Raw genomic sequence first — 16,692 nt, forward strand, 5'->3', positions numbered from 1 at the left:
ATTATTTAAATTTCATTCCTTTCTCCAGTTTTAGGACCATTTCATACTAACGGTTCCCACTGAGCTCTTCAAAATCTGCCTAGCATGTGCCCCATTGGAGAAAGTTTCATGGTACTCACATGACTGAGTTCAAGAATCATGGAAAACAAATTTGCAATATAGATCTATGTGAAACCAGCTATAAAGCTGAATATGAAAACTTTCCTATTTTCCCTGTTTAAAACCCAATAAACAAGAACTTTCCCTCTGTACACTGTTTTTATTATTTACATAATACAATATAGCATCAATGCTGAATAGCATGATTATGTGCAATACATAAATATGAACTATCTGTACACATCTGCAAATCTAACTCAGGACTAAGGTACATAAAACTGAAGCAAAACTGAATGTTTTAATGAAGAAAAACTAGGACTGAACACTGCAATAAATCAGAAGTAGTGCCTTGTGTACATACTTAACTATTTACAGATGAAAACAGGCATTACCACAACACTAATCTAACCATACTCATTTATATATAAAAAAACAAAACAAAACACAAGTTTCATACATCACAAAAAACCTTCCATTATAACACAGAAGTGATATTACCAGACAAGCATCAGTGAAGTATACTGCCTTTTCTAGTTGTTATTGTACAATGCTGTAGATAATGCAGCCCATGCAATACACCCAAGAACACTAGAGTCCTACACCCAAATACAATATGATAAAGCAGCCCTCTGCAAGTGGTGCTGGATACCACTAAAGAAGTCTACTGCAGCCATGTTGGTTATGATTTTCCATGCAGAAGGGTACAGTTACATTAAGAACTGAAGTCTTTAAAAAGCTTTAAACATTCTTTCTTGAACCAAAACATTCAACAAAAGATGCACATGAAAAATGAACTGTTCAGATACCTTTGCAACTTAAAATTCAGATGCATGTTACTTAACAGAGCTGCTGTATGTGAAAACCAAACGTAGAGTTTAATTTCTTCTTGTAAACAAATCCTAGTGCAGTTCTGTGCTACAATTTTAGAATGAGAATGCAGATCTCTTCTGGTGCAGGCCAGCACAATAAGCTTCAAAGATTATCTCAGGAACCCTGTTGTCAACTTGATGGTTTTACTTAGAACCAGTTGTGATGTTACCTTTCGCAGAATGTCCTAATTGACAACTTTTAGAGGACCAATTTAACCAGGCTTAAACATGACACCAAATAATGGTTTTGTAGCTTTCTTTCTGCTTCCAAAAGTCATGTTGAAATTAAGGTGAAGTTTGACTATGGTAGTAGACTGCCAGTCCTTTTCTGGTGTACCATTTTTTTTTTTTTAAGTACAGGCACATAACATTAGCCAAAGATTAAACCTTGATTACATTCCCAAAAGGCAGATATGCTGCAAACATGCAGAGATTTCATTCATTTAGTTTGGCACGTGGAACTAAATTTTGTTCCTATTATCTGTGTATTTCAATTTGCTGTGCAGATTTTTGTCCAATTTTACTGAGGGGAGGGCATATACATTTGTAGGGCTGTATCTATCCAATTCTGCCTGTAACAAACACCCAAACATCCTAAAATATCAATTATAAGACAGACAAATATAAAGCAAAACTCTGGAGAACATCAAAGGAAAATGGCCATGCATCTGCTCTTTAATGTTTTCCTACGATATATTAAAATAAAAACAAAGTTTCAGTCTCTTCACATGTAGTAATTTTATATTCTCTGGATTTTTTCAGCCACAACAACAGGATTCTCTTTTCTGATTTTTGCTGCAGCTTCTGCTTTGTAATCATATGGACAGTTGTGCTTGTCAGAGTAACGGTGAAGTCCACAAAACAAATTTCCACATCGGCAGTCAAACCCTGCACAAACAAGAGGAATCACTTGGCAATTTGTACCGTTTAGGGGGTGGCAACCTAGTCACTGCAGAAAAGAAACTGATTGCCACTGCTTTGATTATGAAAGACTATCATCTCCTGACCATGGGAAAGAATTCATGCAGGTTCTGCAATTAGGAATTAAATTCATGGGTGTGAATCTCAAGTGAATCAGCCATTTCATACCTGGCTCTAAGTGGGTGTTCACTGCTGTTAGTTCGGTTACCTATTCTCCTAGTATCAAAGGAATCAAAAGGGATTGTCCATATAAAGGTAACTCAGAAGGTCTTGACGCTAATGATAATTACACTACTAAGCCAACATTTAAAGTAGATGGAAGTTAAATCCAACTTAACTCACCAGCCCACCCTTTCTGGAAATTTTTAATGTGTAAAACCAAAAAGTTCCTTCTGGACTCTTTTAAGACATGAGTATTTTATGGGTCAATACCTGTAAGGCCAACTTTCTTTCTACACATAAAACATCTGTTCTTCTTTGGTTTGGGCAACTCAGGAGCTTTTTCTTCACTTTGAGAAGTACTGGGCTGAGAAACCGATGGACTGGGCTGAGTGACAACTGAAAGACAAGGTTATTAATTAAAAACTTGTCTGGAAATCACCAGCTGACAATTTATTTAAGTTTAAAAGAATATTTAAGACAACAGCTAAGATTCAGAATGTATGTTTAAGCAGCCCCTTCTTGTGTCTGAACATTTCCTGCCAACGATGCTAGTATATACTTGTAGTAAATGACCAGTTAAGAAGACCCTTCAAACAAAACAAGCAGTCAGCCACTTTCTAAAACAAGATTATCAAACATACTGGATATGTCTGTAAAGTTTTAATTTTAGACTTAAAAGAATCTTTAGGCAGACCACAGTTTGTTTTGACACATGGTCTTATTCTGTAGCCCAGGCTGTTGTCCTGCGTAATCCTTATGGGTGCTGGGTTACAGATAACCTCACACTAGGCTTGAGACCAGGATTGTTGTCAAAGACACAGTCCTTATTTTCACTGTCCCTTTGGCTAACCAAGAGACATATAAAAGCCCCCCCCCCATCCTTTTGTTGTTCTTTTCTTTCTTTTGTTTGTTTGTTTTGGTTTTTCGAAACGGAGTTTCTCTGTGTAGCCTTGACTATGTTGGAACTCACAGTAATCTGCCTGCCTCTGCTTCCCAAGTGCTGAGATTAAAGGCATGTACCACCACCACCGCCATGCCCTTTTGTTAATTTCTATCAACAGGATTTGTCAATGAATGAAAAACTGGAGACTGCTGTACTAAAGCCCCATCCTTACTAGTTCTTCAACATAGGAGACAAAAAAATTGCTTATATTTATATTAAATGTAACTGTATTTGGTTATAAACCTAAATGTAACTACTTGTATTAAACCTATCTGGTAAGCTACAAATCCTTATGATTAATCCAAACACGAAGAATAGCAAATTTAGGCATATACAATGGTAAAACCACTACCTAAACAATATCCCAATTCTAATTCTCTCAGTATAAGTTTCTAAGATAAGCAAATTACTTTAATGTCCCACTGATGTCTTCTCAATGCACATTAGCAATATACAAAGTGGAATCAACAGGCTGGTAGCAAACCAACAAAAATATTCCTACTTTTTAAAGCTACTATTACTTAATATAATTTTTCCTAGTGCTATGGAAGGAGTTGGAAATGTGTTAGCCATTTCTTTGCCCGCACCTACAACAGTAAGCTCTTCAGACATGCAAGGGAAGGGGAGGATAAAAAGGAAACAACAAATAGCGAATCATAGATTTCTGTCATGTAACAATAAATGCAGGTTATTAGCTACAGATCTACCTCCAAGTATGTGTGTAAAACAAACATATTTGGACAGTTATTTCAAAGTAGAACTCATTTTAAATACTCATCTGCCATTTCATGACCAAATAATTTGCCTTTGCAAGGTTGATATAGTGGGGGGAGGGGGGGAGAGGGGGAGCGCGCACACAGGTGCAGGATAAAAACTAGCAGATCAGCAAGTCTTCAACACAAACTAAAGTCCCCTAACATCCCATGCCCGCCCCCCAATTGTTTTACACTTCACTGTGTCCTCACTACCAAAAACAAACTGATTGCACACAGATGATATTAACTTGAGTCAATCTTCTTGTAATGTTAGGGAACTTCTGGTGCTACAAGAATACCTCCAAAGCTATTACCCACTGAACACAAAAAGTGCTTCCATACTTACAGTCTTACAACACATTTAATAGGGATCTAACACTCTGAACAACTCTCAGCATTCAGTATGCTTTATTGTTTAACAGAACACTGACAGGGCTGAGACTGAATAGTTGTTTTTAAACTCCCAAAGTCCTTACCATATAGTTTCCAGACTAGCTGACTGTTTTTAAGAGTTATGGCAATGTAATGAGGGGATGAGAAGAGGGTAAAAATACTACTTATTCGCTTGGCCTGTATTTTATAGCTCTCCCTTCGGTCCTTCAATGGAAAGGAGAGAATCCCATCACCAATTCAATTCTTTCTCATACTGCGAAATTCAGAACTGAACTAGTATTAAACTTAAAAAGCATACCTGGCTCTGACACCTCTGTTTTCGGGGTAGTTATTTTGTCCTCTCTTGAAATGCTCATTTCTGTCATTTGTTGAGTTACAGGCAAGGCAGCCACAGGCACATTTCTATTTGAGTTCAAGCAAACAATTATTTTTAAAGATGTTAAGGGTACTACTTTTTGAGATAAGTTGTCAATTCAACTTTATATCTATTTGTAACATGATCAAATGGCACCAGATTAAAAATTTGGAAAAGATATTGGATGCCCAACAAAAATAAGAATAAAGTAATTTGATAAATGGCTCATCAACTCATGGCTGCACATTTGTATAGTATCACATAGTAGATCTATAAAGTGTTTTAATTGTGTCTATAATTTAAGGACAACAGGAGCAGCAGTGTTGAAACACACCTTGTGATGCACTGTAATACAGTCAACAGTCTTACTCTTTACAATCCCTAATCCTCAATTACAAAGAAATAAGAACACACATTTTTAACGGTGGCCTTGAGGGGTTTATGGGATATGCAGTGATATACGCCTTTATTCAATGATCCAGGGCCAGATATTAATAGACAACGGGCTCTTCCAGTACTAAATGTAGGCAAAGCCACGGCCACCTGATGCAGCCACCTTGATTACTCTAGTATAGCGTACACATCTTGATTTTCTATTAGAGACTCTGAAACACTCACTCTTACCTGGATTTTTCAGATGTGCTGCCAGCAGCGCCTTCACAGCTGTTTAAACTAGCATCTGCTCTCTGTACAGATGCAGAATCTGAGGTAGGGCTGTTGGAACCACTAGCTGTACCTGTTAAAAAAAAAAAAAAAAAGAGGGATCTGTAAGAAACAAATCAGCACTACAATCACCCACTTAGTAAAGACTTAGTAAGCATCAATACTTGCATTTAATTTAGTGATCTAAGCACCTTCACTTCACTGCAATCCTACACTTGACATTCAGACAAAAAAAAAAAGAGTCATATCCCACAAGATACATGTATGAAACAAAACTTCAAAAAGGAAAACTAAAAAATGTTACAAGGTCAGCAGAACAGTCTTTTGTTCCTGAGGTGGTCAGGTCAAGGCCTTTAGCTGTTGTCTTTAATGATAAATTCTTGTCAGGCATTCTTTCCTTGAATTTTCGAAAATTCTCTTGATTCCTAGGTCTTTTCTCCACCAGTTCAAGCTTTTCCCCCCTTGGAAACAACTTACCCATTGGACTCATTCTGCCACTATTCTGCTGTCTCTGAAGATGTTCTTTGTAGCAAACAGAACACATTCCATTTGTCCTAGGATTCCCATAAAAGCCACATCCTGTACTACACAGCATGGGCCCTGGGGTCTGGTTAGTCTCCTGAGCCATATTTTTCTGCTATAAACAAAACAGAATTTTAGAAATTAGTATATCGTAAAACTAAATTGAATACAATGCAATCACTACACCTTTGCTATTTCTAAACATCAACTCTACTACTAACAAAAATTACAACTGTGTTAATTAAACAGAAATACAAGTATCTTGAGTTTAAAACAGTGCGTGTTAAAAAACTGTTCCAGGACCAAAAACCCATTAAATATTAAAGCATATGATTTTATCTGCTACCATTTAATATCAGTTCCTGAAAATGTCAGCTTGCCAGTTGCCAGGGTTGTCTGAATCAATTTTGAAAATTGTCATTTTTACTTTCTACTCTTGTACTACAGGCCAACATTCAAATGATGGTTACTTCACACACAGAAGGAGGGAAAAAAAAACCCACAATAAGTTAGCTAAATTCTGGATTTAGTCCTACAGTTTTTAAATAAAGATCATTCTTATGTGTAAGTGTTTGTCTGTATGTATATATGTGCACATGTATCCCCAGTACCTACTCATTTAATTCCCTGCAACTGGAGTTAAAGCTCTGTGAGCCATTCTGTGAGTGTTGGAAACTGAACCCAGGTCCTCTTACAAAATCATCATGCACTCTCTTAACAGCTAAGCCATCTCTATGGCCATTTATAGCTTTCTTAAAACCACACCTTAAACCTTTCTTAAAGACATACTTGGACACCATATTTCAAATGACACAGGCACCTATAGATCTTCAAAGCAAAAATTATCATGCACAAAATTTCAGTCTCTCTTAACTTTCACAAGTATTTCTTTTTCTTCTGTCAAAACCAAAGCCTTTTTAATCCCAAACCTGATGTAGTACAGCAATATAAAAACAATCTCTGGTCATGGTTAATATTTAATACTAGGCTACTAAAAAAAAACCTTTTACATAGCTAGCATTACCTAGGACGTTTCCAAACTTGTTTACATTAGCATAAAAAGTAGCTAAATTTACTGTTTCCCACTGTGTAAGAGAAAAAAAACACTATGGAAATTTTTTGGGAAGAATTATGTAAAAAGCATTACTGAACAGCATTTGGTTAAAAGGAAATTGTGGTCACTCGTTTTTAAACTACTAAACAGTAAGACACACCATATTAATTCTTTACTAAAAATCCTAAAAATGAAGGGGAATAAGCAATTTGACCAGGACAGAATCCTGCTGAATACCTGATCTTGAACAGTTAAATAACAGCAATCTTTCCTTGTTAACAACAGCACAAGAACACCTTATTTTGTGCAGCTCAAACTTGTATACAGTGATTAAAAGCCAGTTTATAACAATAGTAGTAATTCTGTTGATACTGTCTCTTTAAATAGTGAGTGGAATTTAGCTGACTCATTTCAGAGCAGGGCAGTGTAAATATATCAAGATCACTTATGCAGTTTAATAAACACTTTTAGCTGGAATTTTTAAATGTTGAGTGTAACACAACCACAGAAAAATGATTCAAATAATAAATTATGTATCTTCATTTTCACCATGCACTTTACTGACCTTTACCCTCTGCAAAAAGTTGGGCTTTTTCAGCACACTTAAGAACGTTAATCTCACTTACCACACTAACTTCCAGTGACATTGGCATTCCTTAAAAAGTCTACTAAGGGAATTTCTTTTTCTTTTTTAGTTAGACAGGGTCTCTCTGTGTCCCCTTGGCTGTCCTGGACTCACTTTGTAGACCAGGCTGGCCTCGAACTCACTACATCTGCCTACCTCTGCCTCGCTTGGTGCTAGAATTACAGGTGTGTGCCAGCAGGACCTGGGGAATTTCCGACCAGGTCATCAGGTCAGTAAGAAAGCACTTAGGTTAATGAGAAGACCCCACCTAATGGCCTCTCCACCTTCTTGAAGAAAACACAACTCAAATCTTAAGCTGAAACACAAAGATCAAGAACCAAGCCATTAGTTTTCTATAAGGCTTCCCCTCCTCTCTTAGTATAAGTCAGATCTTAAATGCCATCACATGTGCACAGCTTGCTTTAATATTTCTCCGAAGCTTAGATCACATGGGAGGGCGCTCCAGCCTGTCACAAGGCTGCAATGTGACAAGCTGAGCTGGATGGAGGCTCTCACATAAAGCCTAGTCAACAGGGGCCTCTGAAATCAGCTTCTATTTATATCTCAGAGCCTGCCAACTCCTACACAACCCCAAGAACTAACGATGCAGTATTCATATATCTCACATAACAAAACAAAATGCAATTAAGGCTTCCAGGTTTTCTGTCATAGGCCCAGAGAACAATCTCACCTTCAATCCACAATACTTAAGCAGAATTAATCACGAAGTAAAATGTGGTTATGAAAAGGGGGTAAGGGGAGAATAGCAAGCATGGTACTTCAAAAGCACGGAACCATAAATACTCCTTACATTTAATAACTACAGGGTGTTTGTTAGTTCAGATATACTGTATTTCCCTTATATTCTGGAAAACAGATCAAGTTGTTAGAAACTTAGTATTCACCCATAAGCCCTTCCAGGCATAACTGGAATGGTTTTGGTTTGTTTTTTTTTTTTTGAGGGGGGGACGTTTTTTAAAGTAAACTTCACTTTTCTTAGCTCATAGCTTAAAACAAACCTCACTGGACTAACAAACACCATTTTCCAATTGAAAATCTGAAATGAATGAAGTTTTCCTTTTAAACTATGGATACCTGTTTCAGGTACACATGATGGTTAAAAATGGCATAACTACTCACTAACCTCGAGGTCAGACCTGAACTCTAAGCTCTAAGGTGTCACTAAGCCTGACCTTGGGCAAGTCCTCAGTCTTCAGGTCTCAGTCACCTCTGCCAAATAGTTTTTTTTTTTTTTTTAAAGCTCCTCCGGACCTTCTCTCTCTCTCTCTCTCTCTCTCTCTCTCTCTCTCTCTCTCTCTCTCTCTCTCTCTCACACACACACACACACACACACACACACCGGAAAACTAAAACAAACCCCTCATTTGAGGTGGGACACTTTAAAAACTTAATCTTGAAAGGTAAAAGTGAAATATTTTCAGCAACTGAGGTAATGAAATCTCACTTTTAAAAGTCATGTGAAGATGAAATCCATTTTTTAAAAATCTTACTATTCCCTTGGCTACTAAATACCAAATTTAAGAAACGAGGCTCTGACCTATATATTATTTTCCCCTAATTATCTCAGGTAATATTCCTAGGCAGTTTCAGTGCACAGATAACTTATATCTTCCTCAAAATACAGCTGCATGGGGAGTGCACGGAAAGCGAGCAAAATGTCAACTTCACAAATGTTCCCCGTAGGAAACAAAGGGAGAGGCGCTCGATCTGCCTCCATGAAAACGATCTTGAAAGAGAAGCTCGACCACACTGGAAAAAAATAACTAAAAAAAAAAAACAAAACCAAAAAAACAAAAAACTCCTCCGGGAGAGAGCCACTGGGCCTGGGTCCCCGCGATTTCCACCGAGTGCGGGGCCCAGCGGTCCCCATCCCCCCCCCCCTCGCAGCGCAGGCCGCGCACCGGGAAGCCCGGTAGGGCCTGCTCCAAAAAAACCACTGAGTCATGCACTCGGCGGCCCCCTCGCCGGAACGACTCGGCAGCGCAGGGTGCCGGGCGCCGCGGCAAGCTTCGGCCTTTGTCTGTCCGGACGGACGGCGCCGCAAGCACGCCGGGCATTGTCCGGGCCGGGCCGGGCCGGGCGCCGTCTTTGTGCTCGCCGATCGGGCGTGCTCCCGCCCCCGCGCCGTCCGGGCTCGCGCCACTTACCCTGCGGGGCCCGGATGCACTAGCGAGCTGGCGCGCGACGCCGGGCGGTGGGCCGGGCTGAGGCCTCCGGGAAAAGGGCTAGCGGCCGCCGGCCGGCCGGAGCGGGTCGGACCGCGGGCGGAGCTGCGCCGGCGCCGCGGGGGCCCTCCTTTGTTCGTGCAGAAGCGCCGAGGCGGCCGAGCCCCGCCGCAGCTCGGGTGGGAGGGTGGCGAAGGAGGAGGAGGAGGAGGAAGAGAACCGCAGGCCGCGGGCTACCGCCGCTCCAGGCGCTCGGCCGCCGCCGCCGCCTCACGCCTCCACAGCGGCGTCCCGGCCGAGCGAGGAGGCGCGCGGAGAAGAGGCCTCAGCGCCGACAGGGCCCAAGGACGGCGCTCTTCGGGCTTCCGCCTCCGCCAGGGAAGCTGCGCGAATTCCCGGGCAGCGAGCGGACGACTGGATCCGTGCACACGGCTCCGCGGTCCGGCCGACTGACGCTCCAGGTCCGACCGGCGCTCGGGATCTGAGGGAAAAGGGCGGCGGAGGCGGGGCCTATGCGTCAGCGAAAACCCGGTCGGCACGCCGGCAGCGCGGTGACGTTACGGACCGAGGCCCCGCCCCCGGCCTCAGGCACCAGCTGAGGGCGGGGCCGCGCTTAGGGGCGGGGCGAGCCCGGGGCCCTGCGGTCACGGTAGCCTAGTCACTCTCCGGCCGGCGGAGCCCTGGGTGGAGCTGCTGCGGCGGGGCCACGGAGGCAGCGCGTCTATTTTTAACCTCATTGTCCGCCCTCCGCCTCCCTCGGCAGCCCAGTTCTCACGCTTCCTCCCCTGCTCCGCCGCGGTACCCTCCCCCCCCCCCACCACCACCCCCACCCCAGCGGGACGGGAAGGCGCGGCCGAGAGGAGGCTTGGCAGGGTTCCGGGTGTCGCGGCTGCAGCTCGGGCCCGCCGCCGCCCAAGGTCGCGGTGCGCTGCTGGCTCTGAGCTCGGACCGCCCGCCAGCCCCAGCCCCAGCCCCAGCCCCAGCCCCAGCCCCAGCCCCAGCCCCAGCCCCAGCCCCAGCCCCGCGCCGCCGTTCTGAACTGTTAGGCCAGCCTGTAGAAACCTCTGGAAATGTACTATTCCAGTGAAGCGACGGAAAACCGGCACAAGACTGAAGAAATGAAGCGAGGGGACAAACAAGACGGACCCCAGGCAAGGGCAGGGTGCTGTGTACCTGCCCAGAGCACGGGCAGAAGAAGCACCTCTTACTGGCCTCTCCACGGATTCTGGGCACAAATGTAGTTACCACCCATTTTAAGACTACATATACGGGCTACCTTAGGGACAACTAAGCAGTCAGGGCCCTTCACCTCGGGGATTTAAAGAACTCTAGGCCTTTCTCCTAGGTACCATTTAGGGTCAGCCTTGACTAAAACAAACACAGGAACCATATTTGTGATAGTGGGGTAGAGGTGCTGCCCTGATGCTTTCTGCACAGCAAGTGGCGTACCTGGTACACGATGTGTTTAGAAAACCTATTTCGGGATCATATTGCCGTGATCAAGTAACGTATTTGAGATTCAGGCTGCGTTATTAGTCCTAGGATCTTGGCGACTGGAAACTAGTGAATAGTAAAATAACTGCTACCATTTACCAGCCATTTTCCTTGTCACCTATTTTTTTCATTTAGGGTGTTCTTAATTTATCACAGTTAATTTACAGAGAAAAATGTCCTGTGCATTTGATAGGGTGAGGTAGTTATGATAAAGAATGCTTGCTTGGAGCACTAGAAGGTGGAAAGGCTAATTAAAACCATGCTTATTGAGGATAAAAATAACTTTAGAGAATAAAAAAAAGTATAACTTATTGTCTGTTCCTCTTTACTCTCCCACTTGAAAAACAACAACAACAACAACAACAACAACAAAATGTCATTCTAAAATCAAGCTGTTGATGCCTACACACACACACACACATCTCTAGAAATCCTAATCAGTAATCGGGTTAGACTTTATGCCTTCAAAATCATGAATCCTCTATTTTATTTACAATGAGTCATTTTGGATTAACAATTGCTTAATGCTAAAAAAAATAAATATTGCAACTTAAAATTGACAAGTAATACAACACCTGGTAACTTAAACTCTGTATATTGTCTACATGTATCTAACGCATTTATGGTGTTCACATGGTGACACTGACATATAAGGGAGGCCTCAGATAAATTTGCTTGCAGTGTAACTAGAGTTTTAATGGGGGGGGGGCGGGGTAGAAACCCTCAGCTGCAGCAATTGCTACTAGAAACCACCTGTTTTGATATGCCAAGTTAAAGAGAGTTGGGTTTGGGTTTTTTGTGACAGTCTCACTGTGTGCCTATGACTAGCCTAGGACTTGACTGGTAGACCAGGCTGGCCTAGAACTCAGAGATCAGCCAGCTATTTTAGGAGGGTGTGGTGGCATACGCCTTTAACCTGCCAGAGTGACTAAATGAGTCCCTATTTTAAAAACAAATCAAGATAACTTATGCCATTGTCCCCTAAGCTAAAGGGAACAGTAAGGGGGAGGAGGGTGTGAGGAAAAAAATGAAAGTACCAGAGGATGGGAAAGAGTGATGTGAAATGCTGTCTACCAGCAGGAACACACAGAAACTCACTGTAGCTGTGCTTCCCAGCATAAGATAAATAAAACTGCAGCTCTAGCGTGGATAGGGAGAAGCTCTGGCAGCCCCATCCATAGCTAAGCAGCTATTAGCTGTTGGGGGGAGGGGAGTCATCTTTTGTTGTTGTTGTTGTTGTTGTTGGAGAATATGGCCACTTGTAGGTTACCCATTCTCCTATTGCTGGCCTTACACCCATGCACAAATGATTAATACTAATGGGACGCAGTGAGTTATCTTTAATAAAGAAAGAGGGGGCTGGAGAGATGGCTCAGCGGTTAGGAGCACTGGCTGCTCTTCCAGAGGACCTGGATTCAATTCCCAGCACCTACATGGCAGCTCATAATTGTCTATAACGCCTTTTTCAAAGAATCCAACTAACACAGACATACATGCCAGTCAAAACACCAATGTACATAGAAACAAATTATAAATAAATAAGAAAGAAAGAAAACACCCACAAAGCTAGAAGGGAAGATGTTGGGGGGAAGTTAAGAGACTTGGAGGGAGTAAGTGGAGGTAGATAATTTAATAGTTTGTCAAGATACTCATCAGGCTTCTAACAGCAACAACAAAAGCTTAGCAGCCATCCAGCATCAAGTGCCATATAATAACTAAAAATGTAAGCCACTGTTTGCTCTTCAGTACTGATGTAACTGACCTTCTGGGTGTTCAATAGCTGTACTTGGAGGTCCAACCAAAAGGATTATAGGAGCTAAAAGGAGAGCCAGCACTCTGGGCCTTACCTTCAGGTCAGCGAGGTTCCAAGGGACACCTCTGAATGGGTCCTATAGCTCCAGTGGGTCACCTGTGCTCAGGATCAGGAGGCTATGTAGATCCCAGGTTGGACTCCGGTATACAGTCCACAAAGGGGAGGGTCAACAAGAAAAAAAAATGTCAGCTCTTCCAGGGGAAGTCACAAGGTCAGCATGACCTTGGCCCATCCCAACAGATAGCACCTCTAATGGAGAGAAACCGCAGGCGCCAAAGCCTTCCTAATTGCCTAAGAATTATCCCTAAATTGCTTAACTGACCTTTGTCTGCTCAGAGCTGCTGCAGCTGTGGAGGGGATCAGCAGCCTGCCCTGCAGCTAGCTTCCTGTGCATCCCCAGCATAGAAGACAAAGCTCTTAAATCCCAAGTGCCCTTAGGTAGGATGGCGCAACAGGATCCTGTCACTCAGACCCAAGGTGACTGGGGATTGATCTTTTCATCCTATCTAGTTAGTACCTCCCCTAAATTCCGAGCTCCCACGCAGCAGCCTCAAAATATGTTCAAGTTATAGCAAGGCCTAGTCTCTAATCAGAGACACCCACTCCCACCTCGAAAGTGCATGAAAGGCTCTCATTGGATAGCTGACCTTAGTAAAGGATTTTTTTTTTCATCTACAAACTATTTCACACCTTCTCTATCAAAACTGAAAAGACATTATTTAAAATAACCTTCACAGGAAAAAAATAGTTTTTTTGACTACCTATTCGTGTTCTTAAAGATAATTGGTAATAATTCTGAATGAAACAACAAAAGCTAGGCTAGACTAGGGCAGCACACAGGGCTAGCTAGATGGCACAGGAGATAAAGGTGCCTGCTGCCAAATCAGGTGATCCAAATTCAATCGCAGGGACCAACATGGTAGAAGGGCAGAACCAATTCATAAACGTTATTTGATCTCTATGTGTGAACTTTGACATATCCCCTCAATCACATTCTAAATTTAAAATGTTTTTTTAAAAAAAAGGAGAAGGCATTGAGGAGACCAGAAGTACAATAACTCAGGCCTAAGAGGCCTGCATAGAAGACTTTCTAGTATGATCTACTGATGCGCTACCCCAGCTGTAGTACAAAACTTCCATTTCTTTTATCCTTCGGTTTGTTTCACTGTTTTCCTTTTAGGAACAGTTGATAAACTATCTGCCCAGAGATTACAATTTCATGCTAGTTTACTTAAATTCAATCCACTTCAGATTCCTTTGTCTTTTACATAATATTACTATGTAATCATCAGCACGTTCATTTTGTACTCTGTAGGGGGCTCATTCCTCTACTCGAAAGTTATTACAAAACAGCCGCCCTATAAGACCTGATAGCTCAGGGCTGGAGAGGTGTCTCAGTGGTTAAGAGCACTGCCTGCTCTTCCGAAGGACCCGGGCTCAATTCCCAGCACCCACATGGCAACTCACAAATGTCTGTAACTCCAAGATCTGACACCCTCACACCAATGTACATAGGTTAAAGTTAAATAACATATTTAAAAAAAAAAAAAAGACCTGATAGCTCTTAACTATTCTGTGTGAGGGTCTGAGCACAATTAGTGAGATCGGTTTTCTTCCATATTTATGTGGGTTCTGGAGACTGAACTCATGTTGTCCAGCTTGCTTGGTCAGCAGGCCAGCACCTTACTTGCTGAGCAATCTCACCAGCTCCTGCCACAAGTTTTAATGACTTACTACCATTCTAGTCTTTGAGTGCTGGTCTTAGGATACAGCTCTGTTCACTGCAGAAGAAATCATAAAAGATAGACTTTCAGCCTTCTTCTGATGAAATTGCAGAAGGGGAAATTGAAGCATATAGAAAGACAGAAATTAGCTGGGTGTGGTGGCACACACCCTTAATCCTAGCACTGGGAAGGCCGAGGCAGGAGACTCTCTGAATTGGAGACCAGCCTGGTCTACAGAGTGATTTCCAGGACAGCCAGGGCTACACAGAGAAACCCTGTCTTGGAAAAAGAAAGGAAAAGAAAAGAAAGACAGGAAGTACAGGCATATGGGAAGGGAAGATTGCCTCATCCCAGAGTCAGAATGCTGCGTCTGCCTACCAAGAAACAGGAACTCCAGCGCAGCTAAGGCTTGCTATAAAGGCTGCTGACGTCAAGGTCACATTTTTTTCTTTACACAGATATTTTATTTAAAAGTAACTGTGAACCGGGCTTAAAGTCAGAGTGTATATGACCTGTGTAGTGCCTCATTGCTTTCCCAGACATCTGAGAATCTCAAATCAGACTCTACACTTTGTTTACAGTAAAGGTGATTGCCCAGTGCTGTCCGTCAGGTTCTTAGCAGCCTTTTAAAGATAGTAACTCCAAATCCTATATATGACAATTGTCAAGCACAAAGAGCCCTGACCCTCCCTCATGCAAGGCCACTTCTTTAGGATGCCCACGTGCATGCTCTTAGGGAGGGGGGTCTTATTGTTTTAGCTCATCTCCTAACCTCTTTCTGTTAACTGTCAAACTTAAGCTTATATTAAAATATTTTTTCTTACCCTGAGCTCTGCTTCATAAACTGGCTAGCCCTAAAATTCTTTTTTACATCTAAGCCCACAGATTGGCTCTAGGCAAGGTCACTGAAAGGCTGAGAAATCCCCCCTGGCTGCTGAGTGTGACAGCAAGAAAGTTTTTCCTCCTGCCTATGTTCCTCAATGCTGACAGACACCAGCTGAAACAGGTGTTGAAATATACATTGGTGGAAAAACCATGCTATCCTATTTTTATGGATCTTAACCTCATTCAGGCAAAAAAGATAATACCGCACCATTTTTTTGTGTGTGGTGAATTTTTACTCTTAGCAAATGTGCTTTTTAAAAAATAGGATTTTCCCCCTGGTTATTTTGACATGATATATACTTTAATACATAAAGCACACCCTTTAAATAATCAACAGAAAGGAGGTTGTACAACACAGACATCATGTTTAATTTCTAAATACTCCTTTGACTCTGGATACAATGCCTTGTTTTATCATGAAAGATGCTAATCTTCAAAGAGGTTTTCCCCAACAAGGCCAAGTGGTCAGTTCTGAGTTCCCGATGCAGTTAGCATCCTCTGTGAGTTCCATACAAAGAGAGAAACCTTTATTGCAGAGCCATTGCACACACAGCCTCAGTCTACTGCTCACACCTCACTGTCGGGCAGAAGAGGAGCTTTGCCGTCAGGCGCTGCTCAAGTAATGGCAGCGAGATGCCCTCGCAACTGGGGGAGATTTCAAATATAGTCCAGCCATCTTGCTTGCTGCGTCACATGGAGTCCCGAGCATATACCGTGTTATAGAAAGCCAAGTGTAAGCATTAAAAATGCAACTGCCAGGCACAGCAGCACATATGAAATGCCATCACTTGAAAGGCAGAGGCAGGAGGATTGCTTACAGTGTGAGGTTTCCTGACATATGCACCAAGTTCCGGGATAGTAGGAGCTACACAGATAGACCCTGTCTCAAAATGTCAAATAAATAAATAAATAAATAAACAAACAAATAAATAAAATAAAAACGAGAGAACAGTCACAGTGCTGAGTGCTGAGAGGTGGGAGGGCATTCAAAAGTTTTGAGTCTGAGCAAAGTCTACACAGTTCATGGCAGAACCGGAGAGGGGAATTGCCTTCTAACCATGAAAGGTTTGCCTGACTTACTCACAAGTGGGCTAATGTGAAAATGGAATCCTATACATGGCATTTATTTCGTAGAAAACATGATAGAACACAACACAGTTCTTTTCCTTTGAGGAAAATGGCCCCTCGGTGAGAACACAAGGTCCGAGTCCTTCCTTCCATGGTCTTGC

At 42.4% G+C, this 16,692-nt stretch overlaps 1 protein-coding gene across 1 annotated transcript; it reads right to left on the reverse strand.

Moving 5' to 3' along the window:
- Positions 1-239: 239 nt before the first annotated feature.
- On the reverse strand, positions 240-10,053 carry ZFAND5 (zinc finger AN1-type containing 5). The gene is made up of 6 exons (XM_084769982.1): positions 9,530-10,053; positions 5,638-5,797; positions 5,122-5,233; positions 4,441-4,544; positions 2,322-2,447; positions 240-1,856 (listed from the first exon to the last, which is right to left on the reverse strand). Exons 2-6 carry the CDS (start codon positions 5,786-5,788, stop codon positions 1,708-1,710), a joined length of 642 nt encoding a protein of 213 aa, XP_084626108.1. The 5' UTR covers positions 5,789-5,797; positions 9,530-10,053; the 3' UTR covers positions 240-1,707.
- Between the last annotated feature and the right edge of the window lie 6,639 nt (positions 10,054-16,692).

The sequence above is a fragment of the Acomys minous genome (genome assembly GCF_964271855.1).
Source record: "Acomys minous genome assembly, chromosome: 2".
Lineage (NCBI taxonomy): Eukaryota > Metazoa > Chordata > Mammalia > Rodentia > Muridae > Acomys > Acomys minous.

Bases quoted from the DNA above. Each gene is read 5' to 3' on its own strand.
- ZFAND5 (XM_084769982.1), bottom strand. From the start codon at position 5,788: ATGGCTCAGGAGACTAACCAGACCCCAGGGCCCATGCTGTGTAGTACA. The intron at 4,545-5,121 runs GTAAGAGTGAGT...GAACTCAAATAG, and splicing joins AGCACATCTGAAAAATCCAG to AAATGTGCCTGTGGCTGCCT. The intron at 2,448-4,440 runs GTATGCTTTTTA...CTTGTCTTTCAG, and splicing joins AACAGAGGTGTCAGAGCCAG to TTGTCACTCAGCCCAGTCCA.